The 21,812-nt window shown below is 38.7% G+C and overlaps 1 protein-coding gene across 1 annotated transcript in view; it reads right to left on the bottom strand.

Annotated features, from left to right (window-relative positions):
• The window catches only part of SLC7A11 (solute carrier family 7 member 11), a 262,008-nt gene that overhangs the window by 146,572 nt on the left and 93,624 nt on the right, over positions 1-21,812 (bottom strand). Inside the window, exon 6 of the mRNA XM_075860442.1 lies at positions 20,448-20,492. Coding sequence (XP_075716557.1) covers positions 20,448-20,492 — 45 coding nt within the window. The remainder of the gene's footprint in view (positions 1-20,447; positions 20,493-21,812) is intronic.

Here is a 21,812-nt window from a genome sequence, read left to right as displayed (position 1 = left end):
ATATCAGTCAAGATTAAAATGGCTGCCTAATGGTCATTGTTTAGATATTGACTTTCCTAAAGGGGTGAACAATTGTCCATCCTATACTTTTGTGTTAAATAATCGTAACAAATGTAAATTAAGCTGTAGAGAATAGCCCCCCCCCCCCCCCGGGGGGTGAATACTTTTTAGGCACTGTACATATCTCATTGCTAGATACTGCTACATAGAAAGTATTGTCACTGGCAATATCTACTATTGTGAACAGGCAAAAATATTAAATTTTTTATAACATTTTGTCTGCTCTCAGTAAATTCTAGCAGTTCTTGATTCTTTTTCCATTATGTAAACTATAGTTACATGCCAAGCCTTCCTACTGTGATGATTTAATTTACCATGAAAGCACAACTGTTGTAGTGCTCAGTTCTCTATGTATTCTGTTATTTTCTCCCACCGGGACCATAATATTCCAAGTAACTATCAGAGCCCAGACTAGTCTGTTATTAAAATAGCTTGTCTCTTATGGTATCCAATTTGCCAAATACAACTGCCGAGCTTCACACTTCTGTCATTTTTACATTAAAATAGAGACAATACTTTTGAGGCAGCCACCAGCATGATAGGAAAGTCATCCACTTCTAAAGAACAGGCAGCTGGCACTTCTGAGGAAGAAAAATAATTCTAGGTCATATAGATTGTCAGAAAGAAGCCTCCAGTGGCAGAAATTACTGAGGTCTAAACTGCATGTAATTTCTTTTTCCTTTGCTATAGTATGACAGTAAATGAACCTCTGCGAAGACTTGAGCTGCCAATATGACACAAAGCAACTTGAGAATTGAGCAAAACTGGATTACAATGGACCACCCATGTCTCTGATATTGAAAGATTGCATTGCGTATTCTAGGCAACAGTGAGAACACCGCTATTCATCTTTTACATGTTATTTAATTTTCTACCTTTTGTGTAGTACAATTGTTACACTTGTTACCAAGAAGCTTTTTCATATTGCAAAGTTAAAATAAACAAGTACAAGTTATATAGATAGATAGATAGATAGATAGATAGATAGATAGATAGATAGATAGATAGATAGATAGATAGATAGATAGATAGATAGATATTCACCCCGTTTGCAGCTTAGAGGTGGTTACACAAGGGAGAAGTAGGCACCACTGCCCTAGACTCCTGCATTTAAACATGGCAGTGCCTCAACTACACGACAAGGGAGGTCTAATCCATACAGTATATAGCTAAATCCTTTCTAATTTCTTTGTGTACATTATTGGTAGTTCTATTGTATATAATGTAGCCACATATACTGATCCTGGGAAAACAGCTGATTTTTCCAGGTGAATTTGACGTTGGCTGCACGTTTCTCCTACAAGTGAAATGTAGCATTACAGGCAGCCATTCAAATGAATGGCCATCCCTGTAATACATAGATGAATCGGGTCTACAAAACTAAAAGGTGTTGTCTTCGCTTCTATGGACAGTTTTGGCTGCTATTAATAGCATCAGCAGTGCCATTAATATACAACAGTAATACCATAAATATATTAATTCCCATTGAACGGGATAGATTCATTAAGTTTTGTCTATAAATGTATTTTTAATGTATTATATAATAATGAGGATTAACACTAATGAAGCAATGAGTTCTACTGCACCTATTGCTGTTTTGTTTTGTTTTTTTGCATAAGTTTTCTAAAAATACTTTCAATTGCAGATTACAGGTTAGCATTTCCTTCTTCATGCTTCAGGGAAAACTAAACGGAGGCAGCGTGGGTGGGCACAATACAATCTACATTTCAAGAGTCATGACAGTGTGAAAATTAGGGTCACTTCAGAATCTAGTGCTCAAAAAAGTGGTTTATTTTACAATGCAGGGTGTCTATTTTAGGTGAGAAGGCCGGAGGATACAAATACTGATCTTTTTTCTTTTACATTGTAATCCTACATGGTTGTTTTTTAAGTATATTACAATGATAATTCACATTTGAGCTACAATATGATAACAAATCATACATGATTAAAAACCTTACAGGACAAAGAAAAATACTAAGGGCCTCAAGAATTCAGATTAGAAGTTAAGGAGAAAAAAATGATAATAAGCAAATGTGATAAGCTCAGAACCTCAAGGTCACAGAGAGGCAATTCATTTCACAGCAGCCTCACACCAGATTTTTCAATCCTGCATCTTGATACACTATGCATCTCAGTAATATATTCTATGCACTATGTACTACTTGAGCAATGACATATTGGTCTTATTCAGGAAAAAAGAAAATCTCACTAGGACACAACTCCTTAGTACAATATGTATATAGAAGTAATAATTAATATACATTGAAATTAAATAACACAAAAATGTAGAATTATTTGTAAAAACAAAATAAACAACAAAAAAACACTGACATCAGATTAAATAATTAATTAATAGAGAAGTAATACATTTTCCAGGATTTTCCAATAATCTAATGGCAATTGAATGATGTGTTCACGTGACTTTGTCATGTAACTGAGGGACAGTATGTCCCCGTACGCAATACAACTAGGGTTTGACTAGTGGGTGAAATATTTTTATTAAAAACATATTCAATGAAGGGGCACATTTATGAATGTAAGAAATGATCCTTGGAATCCCAGTCAACCCTTGTAATAGATAAAAGCATACTTTTCTTTACTGTAAAATTGATCTATCACCCAAGGATCTAAAAATTTAGACATGTCGACAGACATGTCAACTTTACCAGTTTTACTGGGAGACACACTACTTATATCCTCCCTCATCTGGTGATATATAGTTTTCACCCGGTAGATTGCACCTTGTATATTTACTCTTCTCACTCCCAGTTCTTGTTCAGCTACGGACGCCGCTGACTGGGTCCTGATGGCGTCTAGAGTCAGATGTAGTGTGCGGTAGTGCATGCAACATCCTGACGCTGGACGGGCTGAACAAAAGTCAGGAGCAGGAGGGTAACTATATAATCTGGTCTGCGGTCTGAATAATTTTTTGGTCTGATCTGGGGTTTGAATTAAATTATGGGTCTGATCTGGGATCTTAATTGAGTTAGGGGTCTAGGGTCTGATACAAATATAGAGGGTCTAGGGTCTGATAAACAATATGCGGGCTGAAAATATTTAGGGGGTCTGGTTTGGAATCCAAAATTAATTTAGGGGTCTGGTCTGGGTTCTGATATTAATATATGGGTTCTGGGGTCTGATATAACAAAGAACCCCTCAAAAAGTCACTTCCATTTTTGTATCGACCCGCTGCAGCATGTTATGGGCTTTCCCAAGTGAAAGGTGGGAATTCCATAAAATACTGTCATTTCCCAAATATAGTGTCTACATATTTGGCAATACTATATAGAAAGTGAATGCAAATCAGTCTGTCTCTGTCTCCAGTAAGGCTCATAATTTTTGGAGTGTAGAAGAAAATTTCATTTAAACATATCACTCTAGTGTTATTAGCCAGATTAGAGTCTATGGGAAAAGCGGTTGTCACATCAGAAGGACATTAGTTCCCACTTCAAAATTTAATTGCGATGACAGCTGGTTACAAGCATTGACCTCCCCCCATCTAAAGTGATCAGCTAGTCACAAGAAAGCCAATCGGTTGTCCGAAACGGGTCAACTATTTTAAAGCCTAACTCAGAACCTTATCAAAAGATTACACTTTTAAAATAAAGTATCATTTTATATTATGAAAAGTTTCATTAGATCAAGACCTGTACCGAAGTCCCCATGTCATGATTTTACTAGAAGACTAGAGTTCCCCTTTATTAACATTATGAGTAGCTTAAAAGCTCTAATCCAGTTCATGGTTATATTTTGTCTACCCATACACCCTGCAGATTGAGCTAAAGAATAACTTTACTTTATGTGTGTTGATGTTGACAAAGAATACCTTATAGCTATCTGGCTACCCAGTACTTTCCTTTATCCAAATTCAAGTATGTCATGGTATTTCAGGATATGTATTATGATTTATTACTGCATTGCATGTCGTGTCATTGTATTATTGCATCTTTTATATTTCTATAGTGCTTAAATTTTTGCTATTCACATACAGAAGGAAAAAGTTATTTATGATGTACTTGAAAATGTACTCGCAATGTTCCTTTATATTGATAACTACTTCCCGGAAAACGTATAAAGTATGGGTTTATTATCAATATCTCAATTCATAGATGGTGATATTTTAATTGTATTCAACAATCTCAAAGTGAATTTCCACCTTTAGGCTATGTTCACACGGAGTATTTTGGGGGAGGAATATCTGCCTCAAAATTCCATTTGGAACTTTGAGGCAGATATTCCTCTCCCTGCACGCCGATTTTCGCGGCAATTATCGCGCCGTTTTTTGCCCGCGGCCATTGAGCGCCGCGGGCATAAAACAGCGAGAAATACGCTTTCTCCTACCTCCCATTGAAGTCAATGGGAGGTCCGAGGCGGAAGCGCCCGAAGATAGGGCATGTCGCTTCTTTTTCCCGTGAGGCAGTTTTACTGCTCGCGGGAAAAAGACGCCGACGCCTCCCATTGTAATCAATGGGAGGCGTTCTCGGGCCGTTTCTGCCGAGTTTTGCGACGCGGTTTCCGCGTCAAAAAACTCGGCAAAATACACCGTGTGAACATAGCCTTAAACACCATATAATTTCTAAGTCTGATAAAATTCTTGTTACCTTCAGACACCACTAGTGAGTGGTTAGGATCTCACTGCATCAAGTTTATACATTGAAATTAAAAATGGAATGGCATGCATTAAAACTTCTAAGCCATTCCATGTGGTGACTGCAGCCAGACAGAAATGTATCATTTAACTATATTTAAATGCAAAGGAAATGGACCCTGTATAAATATTTTTGGGAGTTGCCTGGTCTTCCATTACTGGCAAAGATTTGTCTATGCATGATTGGTCACTCTCATTATAGTGAAAGGAAGATATAGAAACTGTGAGCAAGCAAGGTTTTCTTTCCGTATCTCCTATTCACAATATTGGGCTCCCAGCACAGTGGCGTTTTCACCATAATTGTTTGTCATGCAAAAACCCCTTTAAAAAAAAAAATACTCAATTAATTAATTTTAATACCAGTTGGATTAATATTTAGTAGGAAACTTGTTTAGCCCTTTTTTTTTTTTTTGTATCAAAGTGGTTGTCCGGGATAGTTCAACAGTATATGATTGGTGGTTGTCAGACACCTGGACACCGCACCGATCAGCAGTTCTGTCTGCCTCCGGACACCAGATGTTATGCAGTGGCCGGTGTCGGAAGCAGATGGCTCTGGTCACAGTATAGCAGCCATGCTGCCATATTTTAACTCTGCTCCTATTCACTTGAATAGGAGCAGAGCTGCAGTACGGCAGCATGGCTGCTATTCTGTGACCAGAGCCATCTGCTTCCGGCACGGACATCTGGTGCCCAGAGGCAGCCGGAAAAGCTTATCGGTGCTGGGTCCGAGTGTCAGACCCCCACTGATCATATACTGATGACCTATCCTGTGGAAATTATTGGAAGAGTGCAATAAAATCTTCAACAATTGATCTTCTATAAAGAAAAATGTTAAGAGCTGATGTCAGCAGATTTTAACTACCTGTAGACAATTCTAGTATGACATAAATACTGTAACGATACATAAAAGATATTTCTCAAGGAAAATCACTCGTATCGTGGAAAATACTGCACATTTACATTGATCCACATATTTTTCTCAGATGATAGTAAACCAAACGCTTCACCACTGACAACCAGGAAACAAACATGAACAATAAGGCTCTGCTCACATCCGTTTGGATTATTATGACATTTAACGATAGAGGTTAGACTCCACACTGTGTAGCCACCTGCCTGTAACGTGCGTTAGATAAATATGTATATATATAAAAAAAAAACTTAGACATGTAGATAAGACAAATCAGGTAAGAGTAAAATAGCAAAACACGTGTGCCAAACAGCTGCTGTGCAGAAGTGAAAGCCTAAGGCTGGGTTCACACGACCTATTTTCAGACGTAAACGAGGCGTATTATGCCTCGTTTTACGTCTGAAAATAGGGCTACAATACGTCGGCTAACATCTGCCCATTTATTTGAATGGGTTTGCCGACGTACTGTGTAGACGACCTGTCATTTACGCGTCGTCGTTTGACAGCTGTCAAACGACGACTCGTAAAATGACTGCCTCGTCAAAGAAGTGCAGGACACTTCTTTGCAACGTAATTTGAGCCGTTCTTCATTGAAGTCAATGAAGAGCAGCTCAAGATTTACGAGCGTCAAAGACGCCTCACATAATGCGAGGAGGAGCTTTTACGTCTGAAACGACGCAGCTGTTTTCTCCTGAAAAGAGTCTGTCTTTTCAGACGTAAAAGGTAGCTAGCATGTGCACATACCCTAACTGTTATCATTGCATCAGTTTCACTTTTATTCTAACTTAACTCTATAAAGAAATAGATTCTCCGCCTTAATTTGCTATTAGAAAAATCTGATTGATAAAGTAGCCTCTGATAGGAAGTATGCATCATTCTTGTGATCTGTCTGTGACAGATTCATGGCCTCATAGCTGCTAAGAATGGCTGATGTAACATATTGTAACTACGTCCTGGATCCAGCTAAAGCAAAAATATTCTATTACAAGTACACCTATCTAACACTGAAGAAAAGCACAGCAGATGGTGATAAGACTGGAGTTCTCAGCTCAGCTAAGGTTTATTTATTTGACTGTATACTGTATGCATTTATTTACATACAATATGTGCAATCTGTATATTATCTTACAGTAAAATACTTGCAACTCCATTGTGCATGCCAATTGCACATACAAAGGGTGCCTGCTGCTATGCTACATGCTGCGCACTTAAATTGTTCTTTGATTATTATTATTATTATTATTATTATTATCATTATCATTATTATTATTACCAGTAGTAATTATAATAATACTAAGGCTGTGTTCAGATTAGCATTGGTTTCCATTCATGGGTTCCGTTGCAGCTTTCCGTTGTAGGAACCCATGAACAGAAAGCCAAATGGAAACCATAGCTTCCGTTTGCATTACCATTGATTTCAATGGTAATGCTTCTGTTGCAAATGGTTTCCGTTGATTTCCGTTCCGTAAAATGTCTGCTTTTTTTAGTGGAAACAATAGCGTAGTCGACTACGCTATTGTTTCCCCTAAAAGAATGGAAACCTTACAGAACGGAGACAAACAGAAACCATTTGCAATGGATGCATTGGCATTGAAATCAATGGTAATGCAAACGGAAGCTATTGATTCCGTTTGCCTTTCCGTTCATGGGTTCTTCATACTGAAAGCTGCAACGGAACCCGTGAACGGAAACCAACGCTGATGTGAGCAGGCCCTAATGCCACTTGTTATCTCAGAGCATTATACATTATACATATTATACGATCGTCTGAATAAGCCCTTAGTGTGATCAAAAAACTTTCCTAATCTATGGTCACATGATTGACGGAAAAGGACACGCAAACAGCAATGGGCTAGATAAACTTAATCTGTGATATGATACACACACATATTAGTTGTTACTAATCCTGATTTACAGATTATGTATTCTACACAAATTCCTGCAATAACCTTGCTCTTTAACAAGCAGGAATAGGTGTGTAATATACCTTTAATTATATATATATGCCATAATGGTCTTAGTAATCATCCACAGTAGAATAACTGTATATATAAGGCTATTTATTAAGGCTTCGGAAGTATAACTACCCGTGCCAATGTGTGAGTTTTGTTCTTTAGTGACAGTGTCCAATGGAAGTGTCTTTGCATATTGTGAACAGATGTTCTGTATTAGATATTGCATCTCTTGTCCCCCCCCCCACTGACAGGTTTCTTACTGTGTCCACATGCTTCCTATAAAGAGTTCTTCTGTCTGAGATAAAAAAAAATAATCAATTGCCATGCTGGGTTTTTTATATGTAATAGTTATCATAGGTATGGGGATCAAACACTTGTTCATAATATGCATAAATGTGCTTATTATGGGAGAAAAATACCATCTGTTCCCATATTTACTGCTATGTGGTCTGAACCACAAGTTTTAGTCTGAAAACACGTATCAAGTTTTTGTTGCAGATTTTGGTGCCGTTTTTTATGCCGTTTTTTCTTTTAGCCAAAGCCAGGTGGGGATTCAAAGGAATGGAAAATAAAAAGGAAGAGCTTATACTTCTCCTTCCTCCTGGATCCACTTCTGACTTTGGCTTAAAAATCTGCAACAAAAACTCATGTGTTACCAGCCTAAGGGTATGTTCACACGGCAGCGTCCGTAACGGCAGAAATTACGGGGCTGTTTTCAGGAGAAAACAGCCCCGTCATTTCAGCCGTAACGGCATGTGCAGGCGCTTGAACGCCGCGTCCATTACGGACGTAATTGGCGCTGCTTTTCATTGGAGTCAATGAATAACGGCTCCAATTACGTCCCAAGAAGTGACAGGACACTTCTTTGGCGCGGGCGTCTATTTACGCGCCGGCTTTTGACAGCGACGCGTAAATATATGCCTCGTGTGAACAGACAAACGTCAGCCCATTGCGTTCAATGGGCAGATGTTTGTCAACGCATTCAAGCCGTAATTTCGGACGTCATTCGGGGGTTAATACGCCCGATTTACGTCCGTAATTAGTGTGTGTGCACATACCCTAAAACTTCTGGTTCAGACCACTGCAACAAAAATATGATGTGTGTCTCCAGCCTTACTGACCTCAATGACTACTTGCACTTTACTGTATTTACCTATGCATTTCTTTCTACAGAAGGTCTTTAGTATTTATGTGTGGGGATCTTTGCATCATGGGTTTGTTGCTCCATTTTATATTCTGTATTTTATTTTGTATCTAATAAAGATGTTGTATTTTGCATTATACCGGTTGAAACAGCCACGGACCGCAGACTCCTTTCATCCTGCCGTCTTCCTCCCCGAAGATGCCAGCACATGCGGACGTCTTGTCGTGCAGTGACCACTAGGGTGCGTGCACGAGCTCATTAATGGCCTTAAAGGGCCAGCGTGCACACATGTTAAGAATTAACTAATTACTCCCAGATCACCCTGGATTATAAGAAGGGCCCTGCCCCTTTGCTCATTGCCTGAGCGTTGTTTGTATTCCTCTGTTAGTCTTGCAAATGGTTCCTTAGTGTTATCCTGTTCCCGTTGTTCCCGTGCCCTGCTACTTGTATCCTGTATCCGGTGTTGTAGTTGTTCCTGTGTCCGCTATAGTGTTGGAGTCGAGTTCTGCCATCGGCCACGTCTGCTGTGTTACACCACATCTGGTGTCATCTGTCTCGTCTGCATCACCTGCCGTCAAGATCCCATCTGTGCCTAGCCGTTGCTAGTCTGAACTATCGCAGGTTACCTTGGACTATATATATTAACTTGGTACACCGTTTGGCCAGCTGCTGTCCTGCTACGGTGGTACGGCCCAGTGGGTCCACATACCCACAGATCGTGACAGTACGCTCAGGCCATGGACTCCGCTTGTCAAACCATGACCATGACGACATCACAAGTCATGTGGGCGGATATGCTAGACCTCAGGTCACGACCAGACCAACTCCTCCAGGCGATGAACATAATTGCACATCGGCTGTATAAACAAGCTGCAGCTATGGCACCTGCTCCTATCGCTCCTGCTGTCCCTCCTATTACACCTCCTGGCAGCACCGATCCTCTCTCTGCCACTACCTCCTGGCTACAACGGAGATGCAAGGACCTGCAGGGGATTTCTGAACCAATGTCAGATCCACTTCAGTCTACATGCCAGAGCATTTCCTTCCGATCGCACATGGATCGCAATCATAGTCTCTCTTCTTACTGGCAAGGCCCTGGCATGGGCGAACTCCATCTGGGAATGTCAAGGACCAGAAATCTGTGACTTACAGTGTTTTTTACAGACTTTCCACGCTGTATCTGAGGAACCTGGGCGAGTCTCTTCAGCAGCTGCATCCCTGCTGACCTTTTGCCAAGGAGACACCCCTGTGGGCAAGTACGCCATTCAGTTCCGTATCCTGGTGGCTGAGCTATCCTGCAACAACGAAGCCTTGGTGGCTACCTTCCGGCAGGGTTTATCCTCCGATATCAAAGACGAGCTTGCCGCTTGAGATCTGCCTTCTGCCTTAGATTACCTAATATTTCTAGCCACCGGGTTTGACATGTGGATCCAGGAATAGTCTCAAGAGGTTCACCAGGCCAGAAGACTTCCTAGGCTGGCTCCTAGATTCCAGCAGCCCCGGCTGCCCTCATCAGCGCTTTCACCGGAGGAGCCTATATAAGTAGACCTTCTCGAGCTGTCTGTCCAAGAGAAACAGACAGACAGCTGGTTTTGGCTGAAAACTTTATAAAAAGTTCTACAAAATACATGTGATGTGTGAATCCATCCTTAGGCTATGTTCACACGTAAAGTATTCTGTGTCTAAATCCTTATCAAATGCACTCACATTCCACATTCAATGCAAGTTAATGGGGTATTTTATACACTATCCAGCTGCATTGGAAAAATGAGCCAGGGTTCGCTGGCAGAAAGTTAAACTGCAGCTTATTGAAAGATGTTGGCATGAGACGGACAAAATATTCAGCAAGTCTAAGCTATTTAACATTTATTCTGCTCTAACATTGATTGTCTCTAATCCTGCTAACATGAGTGTGATACAAATAGGTTAGGGAGGTGAAACTAGTATGGAACATGGAGCTAAACAACGGGACATCAGTGTCCTCTGTCTGTAGCCGAGGTTAAAAAAATACAACAAATAAATACAATACGAAGCAAAGCTTTATGGTTGCCTTTGACCCTCCTCGATACGCGTAGTGTCCTAGTAAAGGAAGAAGGAGCGAGCTGTGCTGAGTAGATACTGACCTTGCATAACACTACACATGTATTTGAAGTGGAGAGTACAAGTAGTGAGGTATTCTAATATTTTCCATTTAATATGAATTGCTAAAGAGGGGCTCCGGGACAATCTGTTTATTTATCGTAAGTGCAATGACCATTGTGGAAAATTTATGTGGGAAATGTTATACAGGAGTATAGAAGGGACTGTTAGAAGCGTGCATGCTATCAGTACTATGTAACTTTATTTCACCTTAACCTCTCACCTGTTGCACATGTCTGTATTATGGCTCCATTTTGTATAGAGCTGTAATAAGGCAACCATAGAGGTGCATGGGGCCTTTACTGTACCTCCCGTATGCCTCTAATTTCATGTGGAGAATTTTCTTTAGTCTGATCAAAACCTTGCATGTTCGGATTCTGTATGTACGTAGCCTTGACCGAGCATTTGACATAGTACAGAGCTGAACAGCCTCCATGCCTAAATGAGGCCTAAGAGTCATATAGAAACTGTTATGGCGATATGAATTTAATAGGCCATTTGTAAGATGAGGAAATTGAAACATGCAGAGTTAGCAACACTATTTACAGCTTTATCTTCAAGAGCAGAAAGCAACTAAATAAATGTAAAAACAATACAAAACCAGCGCTAGATTCTCATTTTAAATAAATACATGTCATGTGTTTTTTCTTTAAAGCTTCATTTAGCACAATCCATTTCTCAGCAGCACTCCTATGGTTCGATTTTAATTAAAATGCCTGTTATTCTTGGATATATTATTTCTCTCTGAGCTTTATTTTCTGCTTTGTTTGTAACCTGTAATGTAGTCAACATTATTTTTTGTACAGTGCATTTCTTTTATTCGGCTGCCTCCGCAAGGGAACCTCACAGTATGAAATTCAATGGGAACATTGATTTGGGACTGCTATCTTCTGTTTTATGATCACGGCTGTTAATAATGTGCAAAGGAGGTCATACCTCTTGGTGGTGTCTGCATGTTATAATTTATATATGCTATAGCATTGTTATTTTTATTAATGAACATATAAACCCTGCCGAAGGGGACCTCCAGAACATATTTTTCAATAGCTGATTGTGTATGAGTTACATTTTAGATGCATCTTCTCCTGCTACAGTATTCTCAATACTAGTATGTCATTTAAATGGACAGTGGCATATCATTATATAGTGGATGGCTGCTATTGTGCGAATGAAAGCGAATGGGAAATGAATGCTTAGTGGAAGAACAGAAGAGCAATTTCCAGCACGGCAGCAAGTCCTTATACGCTGATAGTTGCATTCCCCAACATATTATTCAATTCTTGTAAAAGTCATGGAGAGTTGGAAGTTATTGATGATTTTACCTTTGATGTTGTTGGAATGATTTATATAGATTGCAGCCTATATTCACGCTGCCTCTTGGTTTCCATTTGCAGGCTTAGAGTGCATGTATTTGAGCCGTACATAATACGAAGAAATTTACAAAAAGACGCAAACTGCTTCTTTGAAGATCTGAAATAACTTGGATGAAAAGCTTTGGATGTATGGTGCTGAATTACTGCTATTGGTCTTGAAGTACATAGCCCGTACTAAAATATAAACCAATCAACACTTTAATGTTCTTACAATACAGGTTAACTACTGATTGACGTGTCATTTATAGGATATTACATATCTAAATACAATGTTACAGTCAGATTGTAGTGTGAGAGGCATAAAACAGGACAGGCCAAATGATCTAATAGTAAAGAGAAACAATAATAAATAAAAAAATAATAAATGAAATAATGAAGGTATGTCCCTATGAAAACCATGGAAAAAGCACTGTGATATTGGCATCGCTACTGTGCTGGAATCTGAAGCAATCTAATGTCTGTTGTGGTTGTCGGAAACATCCAGGTAAATAAGGGGAACAATCACTTTAAGGGTTATGTGGGTACCATAGAGCTCCTGTGGTGTATAGTGAAGGTATATCCAGCACTCAAAGTAAAAGTTATAAGGTTTATTTGGTCATATCAAGCTATGATTAAGGACCCCACAGGTCTGAAACGCGTAAGCGTGGTCCCGGGATTTTTTGTTTTAACTTCCGTGTTTTAAATATGACCAAATAAACCTTATAACTTTTACTTTGAGTGCTGGATATATCTTCACTATACACCACTATTGCCTTGATTACCTGCTGTCGACACAGGACCAGTTTGGGAATATCTACGAGCACCTGCAGCACTTGGATTCATTCACACCAACTTGCATCAAGAAAACGCAATAGAAACGCAGTGGAAACGCAACAGAAACGCAGTGGATATGTGGTGAGCGAACTTTTTGTAATACTTCCCCTATTTTTGTACCATAGAGCTCCTACCTTCATAAGCCAGTGTGGAGAGCAGCTAACATAGAGCACCTATTGATGTGGTGGACACAGCCCGTCCTTGTATTATTACATGGTCGGCCAATTATTTCACTGGCTGGCATGTGATACTGCCTGTAGTGCGATAGTCCACATTGCTGGTCCCTTTTTTTTTTTTTGTGTGATCCCATGAAGATATATTTTCTGATTATATAGCCAATACTAATCAAAGGTGAAGAATTGCTTTACATAAATTCATATAACCAGTATGTATAGTAGGACATTGACTTAGCAATAACTAGGCATGACATAGAATTTACTTTCTACAGTTGTACCAAACAGCAGTCAGACAGTTGCATGCACTTTACTCTCAATAGGCAAACATTGGCCATTATTTGTGATGCAGAATGTGTACTATTATGTAATGTATGCAAGTTCGGCCAATTATTTAGTGTATCGCAGCAATTAATATAACATTTTATGATTTTACAACAATAATTACTCTTCAGCTGAAGTACATAAATTTACTTCAAACTTCTCCCGTTCTTAATTTAAAATACTGAAGAAATGCTGTAAATCTAAGCAAATAAATAACAGAAATATATATCATGCTGCTGTACCCTGTGGGATCCTGGGAGAGAGAGAGATTACTCATGCCAGGATGTTCATATACACATAGCGATAGTCCTCAAAGACAAATGTCACCGATTTTTTTTCTCCTATTTTTCATTTAAAGCGGTGGTCTCCAACCTACGTCTCTCCTGCGCGCATTTTTCTCTGCTTCTTCTAACAAACTTTAAATTAGATCTGTGTCTGGAAGGATATAAGAGCCGGAGCCTTCCTTTATTTTTGCAATGGGGTCCTGGCATACTAAGACCGATCACCTAATAAAGTCCTTCCAATGCTGTCACTTTCGTGCCGAGAGTGGAAATGACCTGAAATAAATGAACATCTGTGTTCTCTGCAAGATTTTTGTTAGACTTTTTACATTTTTTTAAATTATTATTACTAATAATAATTTCTAGGTTTAGTATTCCTTCAACTAATGCAAAAATGTGAAGCATAGATATTAATATGGTACGAATGCCAACGATCATTCTGGCCATTCTTATAGTGATCTGGATGTGCCACCCACATTCAGATGAAGTGCTGGCAGTACATATAGATACATGTCACCGTCACTTCCACTGTAGCGCCAATGAGAAAGCAAGATGGCCACCTCCATCCAGTTAGGACATAAAGGTAAGTACTTGATTATTTGTTATTTTCACTATGTACTTGAGGTGGGGGCTTCTGACAGGTGACTTAATGTCTTCCTGTCTGTGTTCCACTTAAAAAGCCCAAATAATATTATTATAGAGGAAAGACAAGGCAGTAACTGACAAAATATAGTGTATGTGTTTTCAAGTCTTCTTACAAAAAATATTTTCACTTCCTTTTCTTGTTTTTTGACTATTAGTCACATTTCTGCATATCATTTTATTTGTAATGGCTTTTTTTGAAACTAGAACTGTCTTCTTGTCTCTTTTTACATGTAACAATGACATTATCCAGAATACAATTGCATTGTGCAATTTATAAGAAATAATGATATGTCTTCTTGAAAAAAAAAAAAAATACAGTCAATGCTCTTGACAATAATGTAGGCAGATTGTTCCCAGTGTCAGCAGCTGGAGGAAACATAGTAAAAGCATCTGCCTGTTTAAACAATTCATTTAAAATGTACAATAGCAACAGCGTAAAACTCCTGCAAACAATCCCGTGATTAGTGAACCGTCACCATCTTACAGGGAGATTCGATAAACAGATTCCTCATGAGTTGGTAAGCAAAGAAGAGGCGTCAACCTTCATTTACATGTGCAAGATAAAAATGATATGCATGATCAAGATATTTATCAAGGCTCATTATCACTATTTGTTCTCCTTTGTCTGATTCTGTGCAGATGTATCCTGTAAACGCTATTACCCATGTGATTGTCAAAATAAAGTTGGCTTATTTAAAAAGTTTAAAATTCAACCAAAAAACTGGATGACGTAGGTAGTGGTTATAACTTAAAGGCCCAATTACACTGGCCAATTATCGTCACAATTCACTTATTTCTAAGTGATCGTAACTAAATGTGACCAATGAGAATAAAGGAGAAGATTTATGAAAAACTATTAACTATTGCTTATCGTTAATCTCGATTGATCTTTATTGGCAGGATGATCTATAAATGCAAATAATACTCATTGCTGCCAAGAGAGCGGCTCTCGCAAGTGCCACTGACATGGAATAGAGCTTCTTGTCCTTACAGTAAGGATTGTCCTGATGAAAATGACAGTTAGATTGCCGGCATTGATTTTTTTCAATACACATGTTTTATTGGTTGTTTAACCCCTTAGTGACCACTAATACGCCTTTTCACAGCAGTCACTAAGGGGCCTTAGGCTAGGCCGTCGTCTTTTCATGGCGGCCCAGTCTAAGCCCTGTACAAGTGTCCCGTGCAGGCTGGAGCCAGGGCTCGGCTGTCTAATGACAGCCGGACTCCTGCTCTAAAGACCATGATCGAAGTTTACGCGACAGTTTAACCCGTTAAATGCTGTGGTCAATAGCGACTGCGGCATTTAACTTGTTTACAGAGGAAGGAAGCTCCCTCTGTCACCCATCAGCGGCCAGCCCGAGCCTGATAAAAGCCCCCAGGTCTGCCCTGGGCATATGCCTATTAGGACATGCCCACTAAGTATACCAAAGCATTATAGCAGCGATCTAAAGATTGCATAATAAAGTCACCTAGTGGGACTAAAAAAATAAGTAAGTAATGCATAAAACATAAAAAACCTCTACATATGTGGTATCGTCGTAATCGTACCAACACATAGAATAAAGGTAACATGTTATTTATGCTGCACAGAAGACGGCGTTAATTTAAAACGCATAGAACAATGGCGGAATTTCAAGGCTTTTTTCCATTTCCCCCCAAAAAAAGTTAATAAAAGTTAAACAAAAAATGATATGTACCCCAAAATGGTGCCATTACAAAGTAAAACTAATCCCAGAAAAACCAAGTCCTCATACAGCTATGTCGACCGCAAAATAAAAAAGTTATAGCTCTTTGAATTAGACTATAAAAAAAACGATAAAAATAGTTTGGTCATTAGGGCCTAAAATAGGCTGGTCACTAAGGGGTTTATGAAAGCGGCCTTAAAAGGGTTTGACTACTGTAGTAAGTGATGGAATTACTGCTAGGATATGCCATCACCTACGATTGGCAGGACCTCGCCGATCCTCACAGCTGCTTCATTACAGATTTAACCTGCACAGATATTTACTTGCTTTGGGCTGTGTTGAAGTTCCCTGCACTGTGGGTGGCCATTAGGACCGCTGTGCTCGGAATAGCAAAAGTTCTTCCATACTCCTGTCAGGGCTTTAAGAATGCTTGGTAAAGACCCTATTAATAATGTATTGTACAAATATTGACTGACTCCTAACTTTTCAGGAAGAAGATATATAGTAACTACGGAAATTCTGAATGGAAATTTAAGAACACAAGGACTTATGATTCTTATATTTGCTGGTAATATGTGTTCTTCAAAATAGACCTTATGAGATAATTCAAAAATTTGAGGTGGCAAAAAAAATGTACATTCACTCGAGAGTTTATGGTAATTAAAATTAACTTTTTTTGCTGCAGTACTTGTATGCTACAGTATGTAGTACGTTATTATGCATCTTCAGTCACATATGGGACACAGAACTGTTATATAAAGATCAAATAATAATATCATTATGGCCTTCAAAGAGCTAGTCTATCAAATATTAATACAAGCTTATTTAAATGAGCTGAAACATTTGCCATTTTATCATCATGTATGCACATGAAATACATGAATAAAAAGCAAATAGACGTGTATTAAGTAGTCAATGTGCGTTTATTTGCATGTACTGTGACCTAGTATGCATATGTATATTCATTAGGAATGCTAACATTTACAATGAAATCCTTCTTAGAAGTTGAAACATTTTTCTTCACAGTAAATTATTTTTACTGCCCTAACTGAACAACTCAGGCAAAATGTGACACGTCTAAAAGTAGTTTAGTCACAATATACTCATATGTCATTGTACTCCGATTAAAAGAATAGCCGTGACTGTGCAGTATTCCTCAACCATGTTCTGCTTGTATGTCCGTCCGTCCCCCCCGTAATTGTTGGCAGCTGCAGATACTATGGTGAAGAAATAACTCTTGAGATGTCATAGTAGTACTGATCCTTGGCACCAACATCAGAACCATATGACTGGTAGTTCACATGAACCTATGAACCATATTACAGGCACTTGGCTCTTGTGCCGGGAATATTTAACAAGCACTTTGCACTATATAGGCCCAACAGTGTCTAGACTTTTTATATTATAAAGGGTAACTAAACTTTCGAAAAAACTTTTGACATGTCATAGTGACATGTCAGAAGTTTTGATCGGTGAGGGTCCGAGCACTGAGACCTCCACCAATCGCTAAAACGAAGCTGCAGAAAGGCTTGGGCCACTTCGTTTCTGATTGGCTTTTCTCGGAAGCCCGAGCAATTGGTGTACGAGCTCATAGACTTTCTATTGAGCCCGTATACCAATTGCTCGGCTTTCCGAGAAAATGCCAATCAGGGACGAAGAGGCTCAGTGCTCAGCTAAGCGCTTCTGCCGATTTGTTTAGCGATCAGTGGGGGGTCTCAGTGCTCGAACCTTCACAGATCAAAACTTCTAACATGTCACTATGACATGTCAGAAGTTTTTTGAATGTTTAGTTACCCTTTAATACCCAATGTGGCCCAACACTACCTTGTATCTTGGATTGCAGCTCTTAAGATAAATAAAGGTATGACTTCTGTTCAAGATCATAGTGGATTAAGACACTGCAATCTAGGTAATTTTGTAGAACATTTTGTGTTTTAACTTACATTTCCTCAGTCTTCCCTTCAGAAGCAATAATAGAAGACTTTTGGAAGAGGGCAAAAAAGCATATCACAGCACTATATGTACATACAGTACATGTTCATCGTATGAGAGAAAGTTAGCAGAAAGTGAGTCTAGAGAATTAATTTACAGCCAAAACTGCTTTGTAAGCGTTTGGCCGATAATTTGTTTTTATTTACTTATGCATTCATTTATGTATCCGTCCGGTAATTTTAGGGTATGTTCATCCAAGGCAAATAGACTCAATACAATTTGATTGAAACTGTAGGTTCTCACTTAATGTTCTTAGAATATTTCAAAAAGGTCAAAGCTTTGGGACTTATATTCCAAATGGTTTATAGACGACGACTTATTCAATAGTAAGTTGGTGCCAAAGTAGAACAAAAATAGCTGTCTCACAGGTCACCCTATTTGCAAGTCTTTTCGTATTGACTATACAGCAAGACATGTCCATACTCGGTGATCATCTACTTCGCTCTACAATATGTAGTGAGGTGCTGACTACCAGGTAGGTGCATAGCCACATATGTCTATTTAGAGCCACTCATGACTCTAACTCAGGTCCCTACATAAGTCTGGGAATAAAGCTCAGATCCAATTTTGACTTCACAATGGTATTATTATTATAGATTTTACAAGTAGAAATTGAGTCTCCCAAGCATGATAATTAATAATAAGCGAATTTCCAAAAATTAGTTTTGGGGCCCCTTCTATTGATTTGACTGTCCAATTTGATTTGTTATGAAGAAATTTGCTGCAAATTGCAAGTGCCCCAATTGCCCTGTCTGACTCTATGATATCTTCAAGGACTGTATCCAAATTGGATGCAGACCTAGAAGACATCAGAGATTTAAAAAAGGCAATCAGGGTACTCGCGATTGCACCCCAAAAATAAAATAAAAAATACCATAAAATATTCCATAGCAATGCATCTCTTATGGCCTCCTGAGAAGACTGGTGATTGGCTGCAGTGGTCACAATGAACAAAGCAACGCCATCTCAGGAGACCTCCCAGGAATATGTCACAACATCGGTCACAAGGCACAAAACAATGTCATATAAGAATGTCGGCAGGGACGCGTCGCTACGGGAGACCAGGGGAGTATGGTATTTTTTATCTCCTCTTCTTCGCTCCTGCTATTTTTAATCTGTCAAATATTAGCCGGTGGCTGCCATTTTGCCGATTTGTGCGTAGCGAGCCCCAAAAGTTTTGGATTTCGCTGAATCCCAAACTTTTGGGAAATTTGCCGTGAATTTCATTAGTTTAAAATCGATTTGCTCATCTCGAACGATAATTAGCCATAATAGATTAATAACAATTGTAGAATGTGCTTCTCAAAAGCATTAGACTCACTGGAGATAACATGTACCTATTTTTATGACCTTTGTTTAATTAAAGAATAACATAGATATTATTCATGGTAGAAAGTTTCTTCTTCAACATGTCGGGCTGAACTGAACAAATATACCAGACAGGATAATAAGGAATCTATGTATTCTGGACATAGATATTCATGGCTTATCTATAGGATATGTCATAAATGTCTTAAAGGTAGACAGGGATGCCATGACCCCTATTGTGTCAATTAAACCAGTCAATGGTGACAAAAAAATTGGAGGAGAAGAAGGGAGAGAGTTGGTCGAGCATGCATACAGCTCCCCTTTAATGTAGTTGGGACTTATGGAAACAGCTGAGCACAATGGTGGGATCCCCACCGATCAGGTATTCATGACTTATCCTCTAGATACATCATAAATGTCGATATGCACCTTTTGCTCTAAAAATCTTAAACATCCCCAGTAAATATTCTTGAGTTCTTGAGGTGTCCTCTTAATTTCTAAGCCACTACCTTCAAGGAACTGTCTCTCTTAGATGATGTCACCCATCTATCTTATATTTCAGAAAGGCAAATCTGTCTGTTTATGCAGTGAGTATTCCCATACTCCTGTATTATTGCATAACCCGTATATCTTCTGCTAAACTGCCACTAAAAACCCCCAAGTAAGTTGGAATTCAGCTTTTCCACAAACATATGTAACTAAGAAATTTTGAAAGAGAATTTTAACATGTTCACAAAATAGAACAAATCAAGGAATTATATTTACTGATTATTTATTTATTTACGTTGCCGAGAAATACTGTCAAGCGAGTTCTGGAAAATATTAGACACTAAAATCCAAATAAATGGCACACAAGATGCTAACAAATGAACACATAAATTAATACCTAAACCAGAGAACACACTGCCAAGCCAATAAGAATCCATCCAATATGAATTATCAGTTCTGTAATACAGCGGGTAAAATGTTATATATTGTTTATGTCCTCACTTACTTTTCAGGATTTTCTACTTCTTCCGTAACAAAATTGAGGTAAAACCTACGAGAAAAAAAAAGATTAAAAAAAGTTAGACAAAATATTTGTACATTTATTTCTGAAAATAAGCTTCATAGAACATACAATTTAAATATGTCATTAAAATGTTGACGTACAGTATGTGATCCAGTTGTGGGCTTAGAATTAAAATATTACCAGTCACATATTACATGTAAAATAATGTGGCTACTAAATTTCCAATTTACATTCTGAGCCCAGCTCTTCTCCATTTTAGTTGCTTCCTCCTGTATTTGGAGCAGAAACCAAAGAGCTCTCAGTATTACCAGTATTCTGTGCAGAGTGCATGCAGGGAGCGATCAGAGCAGAAAGTCTGTGAGGTAAAGTATCAGCAATAGTTACAGAGTACTGAGTGATGTCAGAGAGGGGGCATCATTTTGGCAACTTTACTATAATTCAGTGGCACGTAGCCATTTTGTTATTTCCTGTGGTGTTAAAGGTTTTATTTTTTGTCTAGTATCCCTAACGAGGGCCAGTGGAAGGCAGAATGGCATGGATTAGGAGGCTCCCTATAACTGACTATTTAACATTTCCTTTGTCAGCCCAAATCAAAAGCTATAACAAAGAGGTGACTGGATTGATACTAAATAGGTGGAACCTAAGGGTGGCCATAGTTAAGCTCCCTCCATCCTTTTCAGTACTAGTAAGAGATCTGTTTATTACTGGCACTGTGATGGGCTCGGTAAATAGGGTTCACAAGATCCATAGTTTGCCTTAATGACGGCCCATTCTGAGTTGATTCACTGGGTCTCAGGGATTGCATGGTTTGGGTTTTTCCTTTTTTAGATACTGTATGTACACCGCATTCCAAATTATTATGCAAATGTTATTTTCCGCTGATTTTCCTAAATAGTTGATGCAAATAACAGTCAGTATAATCTTCAAGCCATCAACCGTTGGAGTTTAATGCAAATTTTATTGAACAAATCTCCTAACGATAACAGATTTTTTTTTAGAAGTTTTTTAAAAAACTCAAAATGCACTGCTTCAAATTATTATGCACAACAGAGATCAAAACATTTTAAAGGTTGTAAAGAGAACTAAAATGGTCATTTGTTGAATTTGCAGCATCAGGAGGTCATATTTACAGAAATCAAAAGCTCTTTCAATCAAAAAAAACTTAGCAGGCCAAGTTACATGTTAACATAGGACCCCTTCTTTGATATCACCTTCACAATTCTTGCATCCATTGAATTTGTGAGTATTTGGACAGTTTCTGCTTGAATATCTTTGCAGGATGTCAGAATAGCTTCCCAGAGCTTCTGTTTTGATGTGAACTGCCTCCCACCCTCATAGATATTTTGC

The sequence above is a fragment of the Rhinoderma darwinii genome, chromosome 1 (assembly GCF_050947455.1).
Source record: "Rhinoderma darwinii isolate aRhiDar2 chromosome 1, aRhiDar2.hap1, whole genome shotgun sequence".
In the NCBI taxonomy this organism is placed as follows: domain Eukaryota; kingdom Metazoa; phylum Chordata; class Amphibia; order Anura; family Rhinodermatidae; genus Rhinoderma; species Rhinoderma darwinii.
This window is presented reverse-complemented; position numbering and strand designations above follow the sequence as displayed.